Below are 18526 nucleotides of genomic sequence, written 5' to 3'. Positions count from 1 at the left end.
TGTGCTTTCACTTGCCTCTTGGTTGCTGGGCTTTCCCATTTGTTATGCTTCTTTGATGAAGACACAAATTCACAGTACATCTGGAAGCAGGTTACATCTGAGTTAGTCTGTTTCTATTGCCTATCACCTGCTTCTGCCCCTCTCCTGGGACCTGAAAGCAACGTGCTGCTATATTACTCATGTTATGTTAAAAATGTAGTCTGTGCCATATGGCCACAATGAATCTGTTATTGATAGCATATTCTCTGATAATCAGAACTTACTATTTTAAGCTATCTGCATGTAAGTTGTCTGCTCTTTGTAAAGCTACAAAATTCCAAGAATCAAGAGCTTGCAATATCTCAGCAGCCATCCAGAGATTTACTATGCGTCTTTCCAGAAATGTGTCCAAAATATCTGGTACTTGCAGCTCCCAGCAAAGTGGAAATCTGTTTACATTCTACTATAGCTCCACCTCCATTTCTTACATAAGCTTTTCAGAAGACAGTGCCCTCTTGCAGTTCTTCCTTCCTTTTTCTCCTCTCTTGCATTAGCAAACCCTTAGTCACCTACTCATAAACAGCTGATAACATCTTTATTCAAGCAATTAAATCAGGAATAACTAAAAAAAAAAAAAAAAATTCTCTCTTCCTTGCCCTCTCAACTTGGACTGTAAATGTAGGATGAAAGTTTTTAACAATCATAATTCTGTATTTTTTTATTTAAACAAAATGAAGAGATGAACCTTATATTTGATAGTGCTCACAACTTGGATTCCAATAACAGACTATATTGAAAGGCAAGATTTTCTATATTTTAAGACTTAATTTTTGCATGTACATACAGCAGTACAACAGCAGCCATAAAATGGAATGCATCATGACAGCAACAGCTAAGTTTATCCGAAACTCTTCATTAAGATACATCCCTAAATTTTTATTTTCAATATTAAAACTTCTTCCGTTCTCATCTTAAGTAATTTGGGTAGGAAAAAAAAAAAAAAAAGAAATATAATAAGTCTACTATCTGAGACTTTTTAAAAAATGTGAAAAACGTGGAAAAGTGGGACTTTTTTATTAAGTAGAGGTAGAGGCATGAAATACTCAAAGTGTATATGCATGCTTGAAGCATGCATATTAAATAATGAGATTGCTTTAGAAATTATCTTTAATTTGTTTTTAAAGCAGGAAGCAAGATGTACAGAATGATCTAAAAGATCACATAAGATACTCCAAAAAATAAGATCAAGATATGTATTTGCTTCATGAAACTGCTTATAAAGATAGAGTTCAGTTTTTAGGCAACAGATTTTGTGTGCACAAGAGAAACAAAAGCTTATCCTATCCTCCCTTTCTCTTTCCACTGAGATTACTACTGTAATTTTATTAAGATTTTTCTTTCCAGCTGTCCATTACAAACTCAACAACATGCATCATACAAAGAGTTCAAGCTGCAGCCTAGGTGAATGTCAGCCACTATCACCACAGCTAATAGTTCTGCATTAAGTCCAACTGAAGTTAATACACTGTAACACACAGCTGTATCATCTTCTGAAAAATAATTTGAGTAGTTAATATTTACAGAATATCCAGCATTTACCGGAACTGCTTTCTAGCACTTTAATTAGAAGGCTTTACCATCCCTTCTAGAATAAAAATATCACACAGCAAAGAAACTGCCCAACTCTTTCATTTCAATTCAGTGTCACTTAAGAACTCCTTAAAGGACTGCTACAGCAGGCAGCTTAATCAAACAATTACTTTTGTACCCATAAAAATACCTTAAAATAATCACATAAAGAAATCACTTAACGTTATCAAAATGGCCTAAACAAGACAGTATTTCAGACAGTTGCATACAACCAATCCTCCCATAGAAATTAATAGGTAATGTTAATTATCTATTCTATGATTTTTAAGGTAAATTTTCTGTAGCTTGTAATGATTCCTAGACTTAAGTAAACATTCAGACATCACATGTGCATGTTCTTAAAATTCCACATACTCTTACCTCTTTCACTTTTAACTTTGTTGAACAAAAATCTCAAATACCTTAACTGGAAATGTCTTGATCTGGGGATGCTCTAAATCATGCTGAAAAGATGTTTGTTTTGACTCTCTCCCTCTTATGTTCCACCCAAAAAAAGAACCTTTAATTCCAAATGAGTATCTCCACAAAGCTATCTCGCTATTGATGTTCTTCAAGCAATGTTTGATATATTTCCCCATTAGAATTAAACATGGTAAAAGAAAGCGGTTGTTATCAAAGTTTGGAAGATAACTTTCCATACGCAAACCTGCTATCTTCAACGATCTTTCAATTAGAATGTCATAATGAACGTGCAATTTCTAAGAATTTATTCAGTAGGAAAATTACTGAAACAACTTGTTCTGCCCATACCTAAGCCAATTATACATTGCCAAAGATGATGCTTCGTAGAGAGAACTGCAGTGATTACTTATGAGGGGCCTGTGACTGCTTCTCTTCTCTTACCATGGAGAGTGTTGATCTTACAAGCTTCTGAGTACTCTGGCCCTGATTCAACAAAGCACTTAAGCATAGAACAGTTGTGTTGACTTCAGTGGTTAAGAGCAGCTAATGGATCAGGCAAGAAAGTTTAGTACCCAACAGGATCAAGACATTAATGACCATAAAAACTACAGTTAAAAGATGGTCTTGAACACATCTTCGATTGTCTTAGATTAAAAGGAAGAAGGAAATATGATGAAATTAAATAATTCCCTTCCTGGATTGTATGTCTTGCAGCATTACTGCTATAAAAATAGGCTATAGTAAAGTTTAACCAGATTGGGTAAAGATTAAATATAAATATTTAATACCACAGCACAGGGCAGAGTCAGCTCAAGGCACATGAAACACATTTCAACTAGCTTGACTGTTTCCGGGGTAAAGTTACAGTAAGGCGTTGGGGAGCTTTGTATAAATACTTTATCAAACAGGAGACCACGACGAAACATTCAAGACATATCCAGGACATAAATGACTTATTTTAAATGATGAAACTGTGCTACAGTAAATGGTAAACAGTGAAATGGTAAATGGTGAAATTTAAGTCTTACATAAAGAAAAATAATCTCTTAAGTACCTGAAGTTGTGTACAAGTCAAAGAATTCTGTAAGAAATAGGAATAAGTTGCTCCTGTAACCCATAATAAACCTTTACAACTGTGAAAATAGTTCAATAAATCACTGCTTCCAAGCCACCATTCTGGCACAGGGATGAATGGCAATGTTTATTCTGCAGCGCAATTTGCCCATGTTTCCACACAAAGAATTATTACCCAGTATTTGAGATACAATATTATGAAGTGTCTTCACTCCCTCAGATCTTCATTCCTCTGTTTATCAGGTCATCATTCTCAACAGAAAAAAAAGTTATAAAGTATACCAGTTTTTAAAAACACTTCTAATAAAACTCAATTGCTGGAAATGTCCTGCAAAAATATATGGGAAAGGCCTAAACGTGGGAAGAAAAAAAAAAGTGAATAAATGAAGCACTGCTATTTAATACTAGTTGCTTCAGTTTTGAAGACATGATTATTATAAAGCTTTCCATTTAGTACTTATTACACATGACAGTGTAACAATAGAACAATAGAACAATAACTGTAACAATAGAATGACTGAAAAACAGTTTGGGAGGGCATGTTTCAGTGTATTTCAGAGAAGCAAAACATGATCTTAATCACTACTTAATCATAACACTTATTTTCTCATGTATTGGTTTACAAGCTATTCTATGCTTCTATGAGTAATGGAATTTCTTGTTAACACTTGAAACCTGAAGCTAATAATAGGGCAAGAAATAATAAAGGAATAAGTGTTTTATTTAACTTATGGTAGATAAGTAAATGCAAAGTGAAAAGTCAAACAATCTTAGGATAGATAGGGAAGCAGAACACACCTTTAACTAACCATAAAATACTGTACTGATGAGCTAATGCATGTTCGCCTGTAAAAACTATGCTGCTGTAGTATTCTATCTGTCATTTTAGCTAAGCTTTCCTAAAAGACTAAAATGAAAACAGCTCTGGCTCCTTTAGCTGCCTTTGTATTGATTCATCCAGGAGTAAAAAAAAAAGAAAAAAAAAATCCAAAATGTCAAATATTTGTCTATGAAATTCATGGTATTCATGTCAACTCTGAGAAAAAGAACTTTTTAGTGACCACCTATTCAAGCAGGATGATTAAAATAAACACTAAAATCCTCAGTTGACATTTAAACTTCATTCAATAAACAGTTATTAACAAGGCAAAATGTATGGTTTCCTGCTCTTATATAGAATATAAGCAGTATCATTTAAATAGCAAAGATTTTGTTTCTTACGTTATGCCATTTAAAACAAACTTTCTTTCTATAGAACACATTCTTTGCATAAGACATCAATAATCCTTTCAAAAAACGATATTAAAAATTAGTGTGTAATTTAAGGGTGGGCTTGAGTCACAGTATTTGTGTCCATATTTAGGGTAAAGATTTAAAGGTTCAAGGTTTAAGGATGTTTGTACTGAAAGATTTAACTCTGGGATCATCTTTATTCTGGATTACCTCTACTCCCACTGCCTTTCCCACACACAACACCCTATGTAAAGTGAGTTCAACAACATCTCATTCTGGTTTTCTATTACAAGGAAATTTGCCTCATGTAAACTCCAAGTCTCATAATAGCTGCTCGTAGCCTGAATAAAAGCTTCCTACATTGTTCCTTCATAGCTAGATATTCTAATAATTCAAAAATAGAATTTAATGAAAAAATTATAAACAACGCTTGCTATCATTCTACACCCACTTAAAAGCCTTCTGTTTAACTCTGACAAATCTAGACCTTAATGTAGAGGCTATACAGAGGGTAGGGAATCTGGGAGTTCCTCCCAGCTCCAGAGGCCAGGAACACATCCACCTTAACTGTAAAGCCTCTGTGGAAGGAGGTGCATGTACAATGCATGCAAAACTCTCCAAAAGTTCCAAAACTGGCCATTCAAGTTCAAGTTCAAGCATCATGGTATGCCACACCAGAAACATAGGTGTACTGAGAAAGCACTTACAGGCAGTTACTAATCCACAGTGGATGAAAGGTATCTTGATAAGCTCAGTACCCCAGGAAATATTTACTCACAATAGGAATGGAAGGATTGATCCAGGTATGATTGTCTAAAGATGCAAGACAAAGATTTACAAACAGCTCGTGGATACTGTTTTTCAAAACATATTTTCTCCTGAAAAGTTAAAAGTCAGCTAGGAATTAGTTTATTAGCTGGACAGTTAATTTTTTTAAAGCCTTGAAGTGAGTTAGGTCTGATAAATAATTTCCCAACTTGATACTGAATGTGTCTGAAGTCTGATTGCAGGTCTATCCATCTTCGGATTGTACTTATATTTCTATTTGATCTTTTAATGTAAGTTCAAAAGAAATCAGATTTGTATTCAGTTAGTAAGGTTAAGAATAAAGAGGGGACTTATATTTTCACAATTACTAAAGGAATTCTAGAGTCAGGTCATACTGAGGGCTTGTGAACATCGTACACTATGTGAATATTAGTATGTCATACCACATGAGTTAACCAGACAAAATGTTAGAACTAGTTTAGTGTAGTACTCTCTGCCACTCTCTGCCTTCAAGCAGATGTCAGTGGGTATCAGCTAAACAAAATCACTATTCCGTGCTCTGCACTGCCTTTGCTCTGTTACCACAACAGGTAATTCTAATTTGGCTTCTGTTATTTGATTTCCTGACAAACTATGAACCGATTCCAATTACATTCCTTGGGACTAATCACTGGAAAAACTTTCTCCTAAGTCTCTCACACCAAGAACTTTAACCACACACCCTGAGAGGTATTGTGGTTTGGAATCTAGTGAAAGGCAATCATTAGTGGTTTTTTGTTGTGTCTGTGGAAACATGAAGCAAGGTGGTAAACTCTGACATTCAGAAATCTCACTAACATTGCAGGGGAGATAGCCCTGAGGTTGTCATTATTGTAAATATGATTTTAAAACTTTACCACTTGTCTAACTAATACGTTGCTTACTATTTGAGAAGTTGTACATTATCTGCTCTACTATTTGTATTATTTGCTGATGTACTATTAGCTCTTCACAATTGGACATAAACCAAATGCAAACTACCCATTTTTTAGCCTTCTAATTCTCTTTTAGGAAGCAGAAAGTCACAGATCTTAAAAATCAGCATTAGGATAACAAAAAATTTATTCCTGGAATCAGATTAGGCCTATGTGAGACAAAGGTAGGGTGGAGTAGGAATCACAGGGAGAATATTTCTGACAGGATACTTTGTTACCTCTGGAATAACATCCCACTGGAGTTATAGCTGATAGCATTACATACTTCACAAGGAAAGAGTCTGAGGAAGCCCATAGGATACAGGCATCTGAGTCAGCTGTAGCACATATGGAAAAGTAAAATTATGCAATATCTGCTGGTGAACTGCTGAACAGTTGAACTAGTCAAAGATTCCTGTGCCCAGGGACAACTTTACTAAACGCAACTGAGCATTATGTATACTCCCCAGTCAACCTCTGCTGAGACAGTAGATTCACATGGAAAGATGAAATACATTAATGTATACATCGCTATAACTAACAGTGAGATCTTTCTGACAACCATCTGGACCACAGTGATACTTTCAAGTACAAATATATTCCAGCTTAAATACATGATTAGAAAATGGTGGGCTGCTTAAACACAAGTCTTCCGAAATAACAGTATCAAACTAAGTAATTATTTACTGTTAAGAAACTACTGTTGAATCCTTTCCAATAACAACTAGAAACTACAACTGTCACTGAAGGGGTTCATTAACTTCATTGGCACTAGCTGTGCAAGAAAGGACCACAGGATAACACGGTGAAACTTTTATATTTCTTTAAAACCAACTATATGAAATACCTTATTGCAAACAAAGAGTCAGCACACACAGTCACTTCATTTATCTTCCTGAGCTAAGTGAAAGTTAATTTTGTTTTCCTAAGATCTGGTTTTAAAAGCATTTGTGTCAGCTTTCTGTTTGCTCTGCCTTGCCTTGCATTTTATTCTTCCCTGTAATTTAATTCATTATTCTTGTTTGGTTGATTTACCAGACAATGGAGGATTCTGTGCCTCTCCCTGTTTTAAGTGTTCTTCCTTTTTTTTTTTTTTTTTTTTCCCCTATTCTTTAGCATTTACCAGAAATACAAAGAAAGAAGCCTGAAGCCAAGTCTTAATGCATTTTAAATATTTGTCTTTTTAAGCAAAACCAAGGGGTATATATATTGATTTTAAATATCTAGAAGTACTTCAAATGTTTAATTTAAACACAAAGACATAAATGCCCATAGACTTTATTCAAAGACAAGTGAACAAAACTCAGTCTTTACCTGAGCTGGGACAGTTAAATTATTCTCTAGTAACAAGAACTACGAAAACAATAATGAATACCATGCAATGTGTTAGAAAACACTATTGTGATATGTTGGTTTGGAAAGGAATCATCATACTAAATTACATTCTAGTATTATCATGTATGAGAATTATAACAGCAAACGATGAGGATTGAAGCAGTGAATTCATAAAGAATAAAAGTTTTTGTCTCCTTTAGTCTATGAAAATTTCTTATTTTCAAAACCTAAAAATAAATAACCATGCAATAACTTGAAGACCACTCAGCTGAGGTCCAAAACCTCAGCTCTCTGGTTGCCGAACCACTACAGAACAGAGGAAACATAAGATTATTTTTGTTTTCACAATTTCAGTCTTGATTGCTGCCCAAGATACCAGCGATCTTAATAATTAAGTAGCTAGTCCTTTTAAGCAAGGTTTTCAAAGTGCACTAGTACTTTGTAATGGGTGGTACTCTGTGACTCCAGCACGAAGGAGTTAAAACTGAGTTCTTTAAATTGGTTCCACTACTTGACATAAATAGCACATAATTTTTAATTTCACATAGTCATGATGGCCAAAAAATCTGGCCACAAGAAAGTTCCCTTTTTCATTTATAAAAGCAGAATTCATGCTGTTTAAGGAATGTACTGTGTTTCTCTAATCCCAGGCCTAAGTCAGAGGCAGCAAGTGAAAGACATTTTCTTCTTTCAGAAAGAAATCATTGTATCCTATAATTACAATACACTCTTGTGATGACTGTCTAGTAAAATTATCTGCATTTGCTAAGCACCTTGTACCGCCTGAAGTGTGCCGTTATTCCTGCTAGCATACCTCCTGAAGTAAAGTTATTATTGCCATCATACCAAAGCATTCATACTGAAAGACTATTTCATAAAGGTATTTCTTTTAATGTAAAGTTCAGATCCTACATTCCACTCATGTCTCATGCTTACTGGAGCTAATAGGACTTACAAAACGACACTTGAGGAACTGGCCTATATAAGTCTTTCCAAGGTACCAAATTGTGGTACATTATGATATATAAATATGGAAATAGGATCTTCCACCCCGACTTTAGCTCTAGCACATTATTCAGTTCAACTTATAAGTAGTTGCTTCTTTAATGCATAAAATAAGGCCAGCTTAGTAATAGTTTGCAATATCCCCTCTACTTCATTTCTTGTACATTCAAATTAATTCTATTCAGAGGGATATTTAAAAAAAGTTTTCTTTCCCTGGCTTCCTAGAGGCACATCTGCAAATGACACTAAGTATTATATCTTTTTCATAGTAATGGCAGAACTATTTTTGAGTGTCAGGAAACATCACCATGCCTTCTGGAAAACCTAAAGAGCATTCCACTGTTACAGGGCCTCAGCAGCCTGGTGTTCATAAAGGACAAATTCCAGAAACAACAACATCTATTATAGGACCTTACAGATCGGTCTGAACAACCTAATTTACCTTCTAAGTTATTTCTGTTTTGAGCAGATCATTGGATCAGATGACCTCTACAGGTTCCTACCAACCTTAATTATTCTATGATTCCACTCTGTGTTTTTCAGACAGAGAAAAATTGTTCAAATTCACATACATGAAAATAAAATAACCTTAGGAACATATTTGTGTTTCTTAAGTGCTATGAGACCACCAGATATCCATACAGGTCTTTCCTTCTGATTGTTTCTGTAATTTGTGCTGTGGGAACAGTATAAAAATCTTTATGTAGCTGTCTTGGTTTTGGACATTATTAAAAAAAATAATTATGAGGTCTAATGATACTAGCAGCTATACCTGCAGAAGATGACTAATATTACTCTTACAAAGTGAAACATCTCTGTTTTAGTAAATTTTAAAGATTTCAATACAGCTAAAAGATGCTTTATATCAATTTATCATATTGGTTTAAATGTTTTCATCTTAAAAAGCTCTGAAATCTAAACAACATATTTATATCATCATCACTGCAATCATCTCCATTTAGGACCACTAAATCTATTGCAGGAAGTACTGAAAACTGTTATAAGCAAACTAGACAAAGCAAAAATTGCTACAAACAATTGAAATTTTACTTAATTTACAAATGTTCAACATATTCAAGCTTCATATTTGTATTTCTTGAATTATTTCTTATGTCATGAGAACTCTTAACACTATCAAGCTACATATTTCCCATGGTTTAATGATACTTTCGTAACAGCTACTTGTTTTAAAGTCAAACAACCTATTTTAGAACTGTAAAAAGACTGTATTTCTGCTCAAAAAAAAAAAAAAAAAAAAAAAAAAAAGACCATGGCTTTCAGTAGTAAAACTGAACAGAATAATCTGAGTTGGTAGGAACCCACAAAGTCCAACTCCTGGCTCCACACAGCACTATTCAAAATTCAAAACCTATGTCTGAGAGTGTTGTCCAACTGCTTCTTCAACTCTAGCATCTTGGTATTGCGACCACTGCTCTGAGGCACCTGATCCTCTGTCTCATCATTTTTGTAGTAATGTATAAAATAATGATAAAATTAAAGCAATCAATAGGGAATCCTGCTTGTTTTCATCCATCATGTAGGATACAGAGGTCAGTTACTTGTCAAGAAGGATTTGAACTTCGATTGCCTATAGGCAATGAAAACAAGCTAGACATCAGGTCATACAATAGACTGAGGTAAAGTCTCAGTATTTCCTATTATAGTTCCTATAAATCCCTAAACACAACTAGAGGCAGTGAAGTTCATAAAGGACAAAGAAGTGTGAGTACAGTTTCAAACTCAGCTGGTTCCTGTGGCTGCTGTCTTTCATAATGACAAGATACAGCAAATATGCTCCTTCTGCTGTGCTCACAAGCACAATGAAAAAAACTTGCTCTGCAGCACATCCTCACTAATAAATTTTCAGTCAGTATCTCTTCCGTGGACTACCTCAACTCCAAACCCCTGTCAGAGCTCATGGAAGTTGCTATCTTCTAAGAAGATAATTGCCTGTATTTCAGTTTCATGTTGCTGCTGCCACTGCTGAAATGAACCACCCACTGCCTTACTGTGCTCACATCCACTGTTTGCTCTCCATAAACATTCAGCAGGTGTTGATGAATATCAATAGGTGCCATTTTTTCTTCATGGAGGAATTTAATTCCACCCCTTTGTTTCATCCATACTTCCATGTCAGACACCAATTTGTCAGACTGCCCCTCTGCTGCCATCTATCACATGACAACAACATGTAATGGAATACTGTCTGGAAAGTTCAGTCTCTACTGCCCTACCACCAACATCTGCCTCTAACATCGTGGGCCAACATAATAAAACAAGAGGCATACATCTCTTAATCCACACTACCCAATGTGACATATTCTTACATTATATAGGATAACTGAATGGCTATATAGCTTCTCTCAAGTTAGGGTGGTGCTGTATAAACCTAATCCCCTCCAACCAATATTAAGTATTTCTAAAATTCTTTGAAAAATTCCAGAGGAATAGGTTACTGATTATTTTGTAGCCCCTTATGTCAAACACAAAAATTTTATGCATGTGCTACTGCTTTATATGTACATGCTTCCAGTTAAAACACTAATTGTGTAGGCGTATTTTCAAATAACAATGTATGACGCTGTTATGGCTAAGCTAAAGCAATGTAGAAAAATCTATATGCTACTAGAGGGAAAGAAAGGAAAATCCCTTTTTTCTCATTTCTAAATCTGATTAGATACTTAAAATGTACAGTATTTTCCTTCAGTTTGAAAGACTTAGACAAAATCATTACTAGATTTTCTGCAAAAAAAAAAAAAAAAAAGTGCAGTTAGCCTCGCAGACAACCAATGTACAGATTTTTGCTGTGGTTGAGGCAAACTCTTTTTGCTGTTCTAATTCAAAGTGACTGATAAAGCTTGGCATCAAGTCTATTATGGCCCTCACATAACCACTGTAGCTCTAAATCTTGTTGTTCAGATTGTAGTTTAGTTTCTGTGACATCACTACATGATTTCCATACAGACTCATTTTCTGACTCATTTCTCAACTGACAAAGTCCAAGAAGTCATGCTCCCGTGGTATCCAACGGAGCATCACAAGGGAACAGTATGCACTTGAGATCCCCTGACCACATTCCAGGGAGACTACATGCCTAGTCACAAAAGTTCTGTGACATAAGCACAAATTCTGATTACTTATTTAACATTTACAAGAAGTAATTTCTTCTGAACCAAAAATCGTTTCAGCTCTGAGAAGATTCAGTACTCCAACATGACTGACTACAATTTTTGGGTAGCTGTCACATAATTTCTTTCTGCCAGACATAACAAGAGGCAATGTTTCACACTAATGTGAAGGTGAAGGGATAGAGGGATGGATGCTGTATTTGACTTCAAATGATTGTATGAGGCCCAGTATATTATAACAATGTTCTACAACTCTGAGACAGGTTAGGAGAGTTCCTCCTTAGAAAAACAGTACAACAAAAATTTGACAAACCTGTCTTCTTCCAGTACACTTTAACCTGAAGTTGATTGTCCTGATAGAAAGGAGTTCCAATTTTAAGAAAACGAGTTGGTTTTCTTCTTTGAAAGGTTGGGTAAGGATCTACCAGTCCTTTTGGAGGTTTCCCAGCAGATGTCTGTTCATCTGCAGTACACAGAAAAATAAATTAATTAATTATTTAATATAGTGCTGTCTAATGACTATGCCAACAATGTCCAAATTCAGAAAAAATAATAAACCTACCTTATTTTAATCTTACCTAAATGAAATTATTATAACTATAAAAAAACAAACGGTCCATATGGCAGAAAGACATAATTTGTTTGAAATTCTGTAAAGATATTTTAGAGACAGAAAAAAGACACACGAACACTAACATGAAAATACTCTCTAAATTTTCAAAGCGATTCTAAGTAAAGGGAGTGTATTTACATTCCCAGGAACAGAGAAGTTAACATTCTGACTTTTTCAACAAGCATGGTATCTAGCTGTACTTCTATATAATCATTCATCATCTTTATATTTGCAAAGTATTTGAATATAGCCAAAAACCTGAGGACGGGATTGAGTGTAAGCCACAGAGGCTGCATGTGGTTATTACATCAAAGTAAATACAGTCCTTTGGTACGGTATATGAGAACACTGTGGTCAGATTAAAGATCTTTTTTGCCTGCTTTTCTGTCTCCAACAGTGAACAGTGAATGCTTAGGAAAACATTGTACGATCAGAATGAACTTTGAGCAAATCCCTTGATATGTGTGCCTAGCTTTCAAAAAGCAATCGTAACGTGATGTCCTTCATCAAGCTCTTCATCTGGTAACACTTTATGAACATTTAGCAGTGTTGTCAGTATTCAGAACAACTGAGTACTCCTAAATGTTGTCAGTTTAAGAGGCACTAGTGTGGATTCAAAATGCATTTCATTGCACACTGTCAAATATAACAGTTCTGACTGAGGGCAGTAATTGTATCAGATTAACAAAAAAAAAAAAACAAAAAACAAAACAAAACAAAAAAACCTGTATTTAATTCAATATTACATCTAAGTGAAAAATGAAGATTCCAATTATTAGGAAGTGCCAAAATATTAGCTGCATAATTGAGAGAAATAGAGAAAGACTCAAGTTTCAACAATCATCATGAATAACATGTGAACTTAAATATGGTACCCTACGTGTAACTTCAGCTAAAACTCGAATTGCTTTTTGGACAAATTTTACTTTTTCAATCTTTTCCTTAATCTGATACATTTTTACTTGTTTAATGGCTTCTTTTACATTGAAGTAAATCTACCGGATTCATGTATGTTCTTTCATAAGGTAATCATAGTGTTTATGCTCCCTGAAACGAAACCACAAAGTAAAAGTGCAAAGTACAAACTTGAATCTGTTAGGTATATCTCAACATAAGGTATTTTAATTTAACCGAATTTGTATTTTGCTGTTTTCTCTCCAATTCCAGAACAAGAACAGTGATTTAAACTACATACTACGTACACTGATCAAGAGAGAGAGAATCTTGCTGTATTTCCCAGAAGCAAGGCACATGAATATAGTGAGGCAAGATATTTTTGAGAGCAAGGAAAGATAATGCCAGAGGGCCGAGGTCAAAGCTCACAGAAGTCCATAGGACTAAATTACTTCAGTGGGTTATAGACTGATTCTATTCCGACAACATGAACAGCCACCTAAAAAAAGACCTTAATTCCACAGTGAGTTGAGCAATTGACAGCGGGACTCCAGCAAAATTGGAATGGTGCTTCTGGAACTACTTCCCAAAGGCCATAAGATTCCCCAGATGATGAGGGGGCATGAATGTCCTGTCCTAGATAATATTTCAGGCAATTATTTTTTCAGATTTCTCCATCTGCTTCTGAGTATTATCAAAAATACCTCAAGCAGAAGTGGTTCTAACTAGCTAACTTCAGTGAGAGTCAGAAGATTAATTCATATCTATTTGCATGTCCTTCAGGGGTAGATTGTATTTGCTTTTCCATATAAGCCATAATTTAGCCATTTTCAGAATAGGTCCAAACACACTTCTCAGCAGAATGCTGTGTTGACTAAAATGTGTGGTATCACCATTGAGTTTGGGCTCAAATAATCTCCAATTCTTTCATCCATGGCTTTAACAGAGAGTATGTTCAGATTTCTCTATATGCTTATTATTGAAGTACTCTCTTGTAAACCAAACGTGTTTTCAAGTTCTCACAGGCACAGATCTGCAGTTAGAAAGAAAATACTGCTCATGAGCTAAATGGATGGTCATACTTTGAATATAGCATTCACACACTTGAGGTACATTTGCAATCAAAAATATTCTGAATGTAGTATTAATTTAGTTTAAAAAACAATACAGCAGCCATTTCAGCTTTTAGTTGAAAAGGTCAGTATAGTAAAGTGAAATAAAGCACAAGAAATTATGTAAATAACAAACTTTCACAGAAACTACTGGCAGACTTTTATTAAGTAAAAAGGGCAAAGTGAGGGTAGATTATCCAAGGAAAGTTATTCAAGAGACTTTAAACCCTGATGGTAGGAAAGAGGTATGATAGTGTGGACATAAAACAATGAAACTACCAGACATTATTGGTAGATAAATGCCACTTAGTAGAGGACTTAGAGAACTATAATGTGGTAAGTCACAGGTGATCTGCATCAGATTCAGAAAAAAACAGTGTTCTGGAGAGAGAATTGGAATGAAAGTCTTCCTTTCCCAGCACAAACCCATTATCAGCAATACCACAGAGAGTTGATACAGCACTGTCAGTGAAACAGTTTCTTATTGTAAAGAAAAAGTAAGGAATGACATCTACACTGGCAAAGTCCAAACTCAGTTATACAAACTCCAGTTTAGAGGGACTGCATTATGCAGAAAGTTTTCATTTAATGTATCCTTAGGTTTGTTTTATCTTCTTGGTACATTAAAACAGGAAGCAACTGTAGATGTGGAGGTCTGTCCTAGGTAGCAACTAATTTAAACTATTTTAAATATATCCAAACAGAATATACACGCAGAAGGGTCCAGTAAAAATAGCCATTGGTTAGTTAGATGAGGCTATTTAGAGTGAATGTGATGTTATGAAAATGGTGCCAAATAAACTTTGATTGTACTTTAAAATCAAAACGTAAATAGATGGAAAATGAAACAATCAGGAAAGAGTATTAGAATTGATATCTCTAGCATCTTCTTATAAGAATTTCGCTTTATTACTTTATTGACTAATCAGAGATGTAACAGCAGCTAATGCAGTAACTCAGTATTGTATTGCAATTATAAAAACATTTAACTAGGACTTAGTTTACTCTCATATTCAGATACAATTTTAAACTATAATGTCATAATAAAATAAGAGAAAGAAATTCAATAGCTTGCTTAATGCTACTTTGGCTGTATGCCATAATAATGCATAACAATGGCACCTGGGATTCTTTTCCACTTACTAGAACAAAGTTGAGCCGAGCATTGCTTTAGCATGTGAAGTTTTAAATATCTTAAAAAGAAATAATCTGACCTCTAAAGATCTCAAGATTTTAATTTGAATTTTTGTCCTATGTGTGCAATAACTTCTTGAGAGTTCCTTTATCATGAAATAACTTAGGCATGAAATAACTTAGATTCTCTAATAGAAGAGTCGATATTTTAACTCACTTCCTACAAGGTATATATTTGTATGATCCAAGAACCTGAATTCATAGGCTAGTCAGGATTTTGAAAAGCACTGCAAGTGCAAACTGTCCAGTTAAGAGAAAGACACAGAAATGGATTTACAGCAGCCAGTAGGAAATATTGCAAGTATTTATAGATGTATTTTTAAAGTCTTAACATCACAGTGATGCAAATGCATTCATTTTCATTGTATTTCTTTAAGGTGAGTAGAAACTATGAAAAAGAAATAGGCAAAATTGTTATCAAGTTTTAAATAGGAAATTTAACATTAAAAGGTTACTCAACTTCATCAAGACAAGATTACTCTGCTATCAAACAGCCAGCTTAAAGAAAATGATTTAAGAAACCATTATTTAAAGCATTCAAATTCCAGTTAAAGAAGAGATAAAGCATTCAGGTGTCTGAATGCAATTACTCACTATTATTCCTGTTGTCCTGTGCTGTGCTAAAATGAAGAGAAACCTTAGCACTTTTAAGGCGTATCTGACCCCAGCGTGTTACTGCCTGCAGTTCTACATTGTAGTTGCTGTTGGGTTGAAGTCCCTCCAGGACCACATAATTCTGGGGCTATAATAGAGAATATACATATATGGAAGTTAAAGTATTACTGAAACACAGGCTTGTATTAAAAGCAAGATTGTTATCTTAGGCCCACTACTCTTTTGAAATTAGAAAAGAAAACATGTATAAATTTCAGGAGAACAAAAGCTTGCTTCTTTAAAACTATATTTCATTGTACTTTGTTTTTCTTTGTCTTTTTTTACAGTACTAATCTTACTGACATTTACAGAATTTCAGTAATTCCTTGGCAAACGTAGTCACAGTTTAGGCCAAAATTAAAGTTGTTTATATTTATTTATAAATATAAATATATACAGTATATGAAGTACAAAAGTACTTTAAGTACTTTTATAAAAGTACTTAGAAAAGTATAAAAAATACTTTTTTTGGTATGCCAAAAATATTTCAGTCAAAGAAATTAAAACTCCTTCATCCACAAATTTTTTTTGTATTAGCAAAGCAACTGACAATTTAGTCTTAAGATAGCTAGTCTGAAAACAGTTACATACAGTGTTCGTACATTTGTTAATAATTTCTATATTTTTTTCTAAAAAAAAAAACAAAAACAAACCAACCATCCAAAGAACCTGCTAATTGGTAAGGATTATTTTCCTCTATAGAATGAAAAACAGAAAATCAAAAATACAATTTAATGGAAATGTATGTGAGCAGGACAATCATGTTTAATAATCCATAAATTAAAATACTTTCAATAATATTGCAAAGAAGAGATATCAATTTTCTTACATTTGTAAACATTTTTTAGTATTTATAAAAATGCCCTTCTAGCCCATGTCTAAGACAGAAGAATCCATGTTTTCATCACAATTCATTCTTCAATTGAAGTTTACCCATCAATCCAGAGTAAAGATAACCATATGATGCCACATTTAACAGTTAAGGGATTGTCAAAAGTGTTTCAAATCAGTCATGTCCACTTGTTTGTGCTGAAATATTTACTACTGACTATAAACATTTTACTCAAATTATTTGAGTATTTTCATATAGAAATCACTGTAAAATGATTTGTATTAGACTAAATTTGAACTATTTCTAAAGGCAAAATCTGCATAAAGAAAATTTTCAATGTTATTTTAAAAACAAGATTTTTTTAACCTTGTTTTATATTTTCTGTAGTTTTGATTTCTAGATCAAATATTTCTATCGTATTCATTGGCAAGCAATATCCTGAGGAGCGTCCTATGGGGTAGTCTGAATCTCATTGCTGTACACTTTCATGCAATCCTGCAGAATAAAAAGAACACAGGGGCAGGAGTAGCATAAAAGATATTTTAAGAGTTTAACTTTCCGCTAAAATACATTTTGGATCTTCTGAATTTCCTCATATTCAAGTTTGGACCTTGTTCCCAATTACTTTAATGCTATGAAGGTCTCTAGCCAATGGCATCTTTCCTGAGAAACATAAATTCTACTACCTAGCAAAACCCAACTCCACTCCTATCTTGCTAATGTGATTTTTAAAACTATAAGAATGAGCTAACTTTCTTTTCTGCATATGTTTACTATGGCTTTGTGGATTTTCTACTCCTAAGTATTTGACTTGAATAGAAACAAAGAGCCAAGTTATCACGGTTGCTGAAAAGAATCCACATCATTTCCAGTGGTGGGTATACATTCATTTCCCTCTTTCCCACTGTAGAGCTAGTGATGATGGCTGCAGCCTCCAAGCCCTGATCCCCATCATTTCCCATCAGAAGGAATGGGTCCACAGTGTTCATCCAGTGGCGGGCCTGCTATGTCCCGTCTGCTGAACATATATACAACTCAGAATAATATAACAAGAATACAACCTACATTGTATTATACAACCTCTCATGTTTTGCAGGGTTTGGTGCTAAGGGATAAGAGGGACTATTACTCGGTAGCTGTCACTCATCACAGTGCAAGTGGTCAACCAGAGCCAAAACACAGTGTTAACACAGACATGGAAACAATTTCTCACAATGCACTAATAAAAGTAATTCCAGATAATTAAGTCCAGACTTTTATTTGTGACACATTTCTATCTTTACTAAATATGTTTAGTTACTGTAAAATATGCTTAAGGAAATGACAGCAAGATTTGATATAGTCAAAAATCTCAAAAGAAAATTGATGCTATGAAATATGTCACATCTTTGGCATAACAGATTATTTGTTTGTTTTTTTTTTTCCTTGGGCCCCTACTGATTATGGTTATTCTAATGGTTATTCTATACAATGGTGTCTTGAGTTTTATTTACAAACTGAAAAAGTAATGCAAAAGATGATGTCAGTGTTTCTTAAATGAAACACCACTGTATCTTTCAGAAGTGTAGTAAAATAAACCCTGCTTTAGAGGAGAAAAAGCAATGAACTTTCTGTCCATCTCTCCTGCAAAATCTTATACTTGCCTGCATTCTAAGACAGAAGTCTACTCTCCTTGAGTTCAGTGAAGCAAAGGAACTGAG

At 34.3% G+C, this 18526-nt stretch overlaps 1 protein-coding gene across 1 annotated transcript in view; it reads right to left on the bottom strand.

The window, feature by feature from the left end:
* Positions 1-18526, bottom strand: part of ANOS1 (anosmin 1) — a 130691-nt gene that overhangs the window by 15868 nt on the left and 96297 nt on the right. The window contains exons 8-9 of the mRNA NM_205424.2: positions 15935-16082; positions 11841-11990 (exon numbers count right to left, since the gene is read on the bottom strand). Of these exons, the coding sequence (NP_990755.2) occupies positions 11841-11990; positions 15935-16082 (298 nt within the window). The remainder of the gene's footprint in view (positions 1-11840; positions 11991-15934; positions 16083-18526) is intronic.

Source organism: Gallus gallus, chromosome 1, assembly GCF_016699485.2.
Source record: "Gallus gallus isolate bGalGal1 chromosome 1, bGalGal1.mat.broiler.GRCg7b, whole genome shotgun sequence".
Lineage (NCBI taxonomy): Eukaryota > Metazoa > Chordata > Aves > Galliformes > Phasianidae > Gallus > Gallus gallus.
The sequence above is the reverse complement of the archived record's forward strand: the minus strand, read 5'-3'. Positions and strand labels throughout refer to the sequence as shown.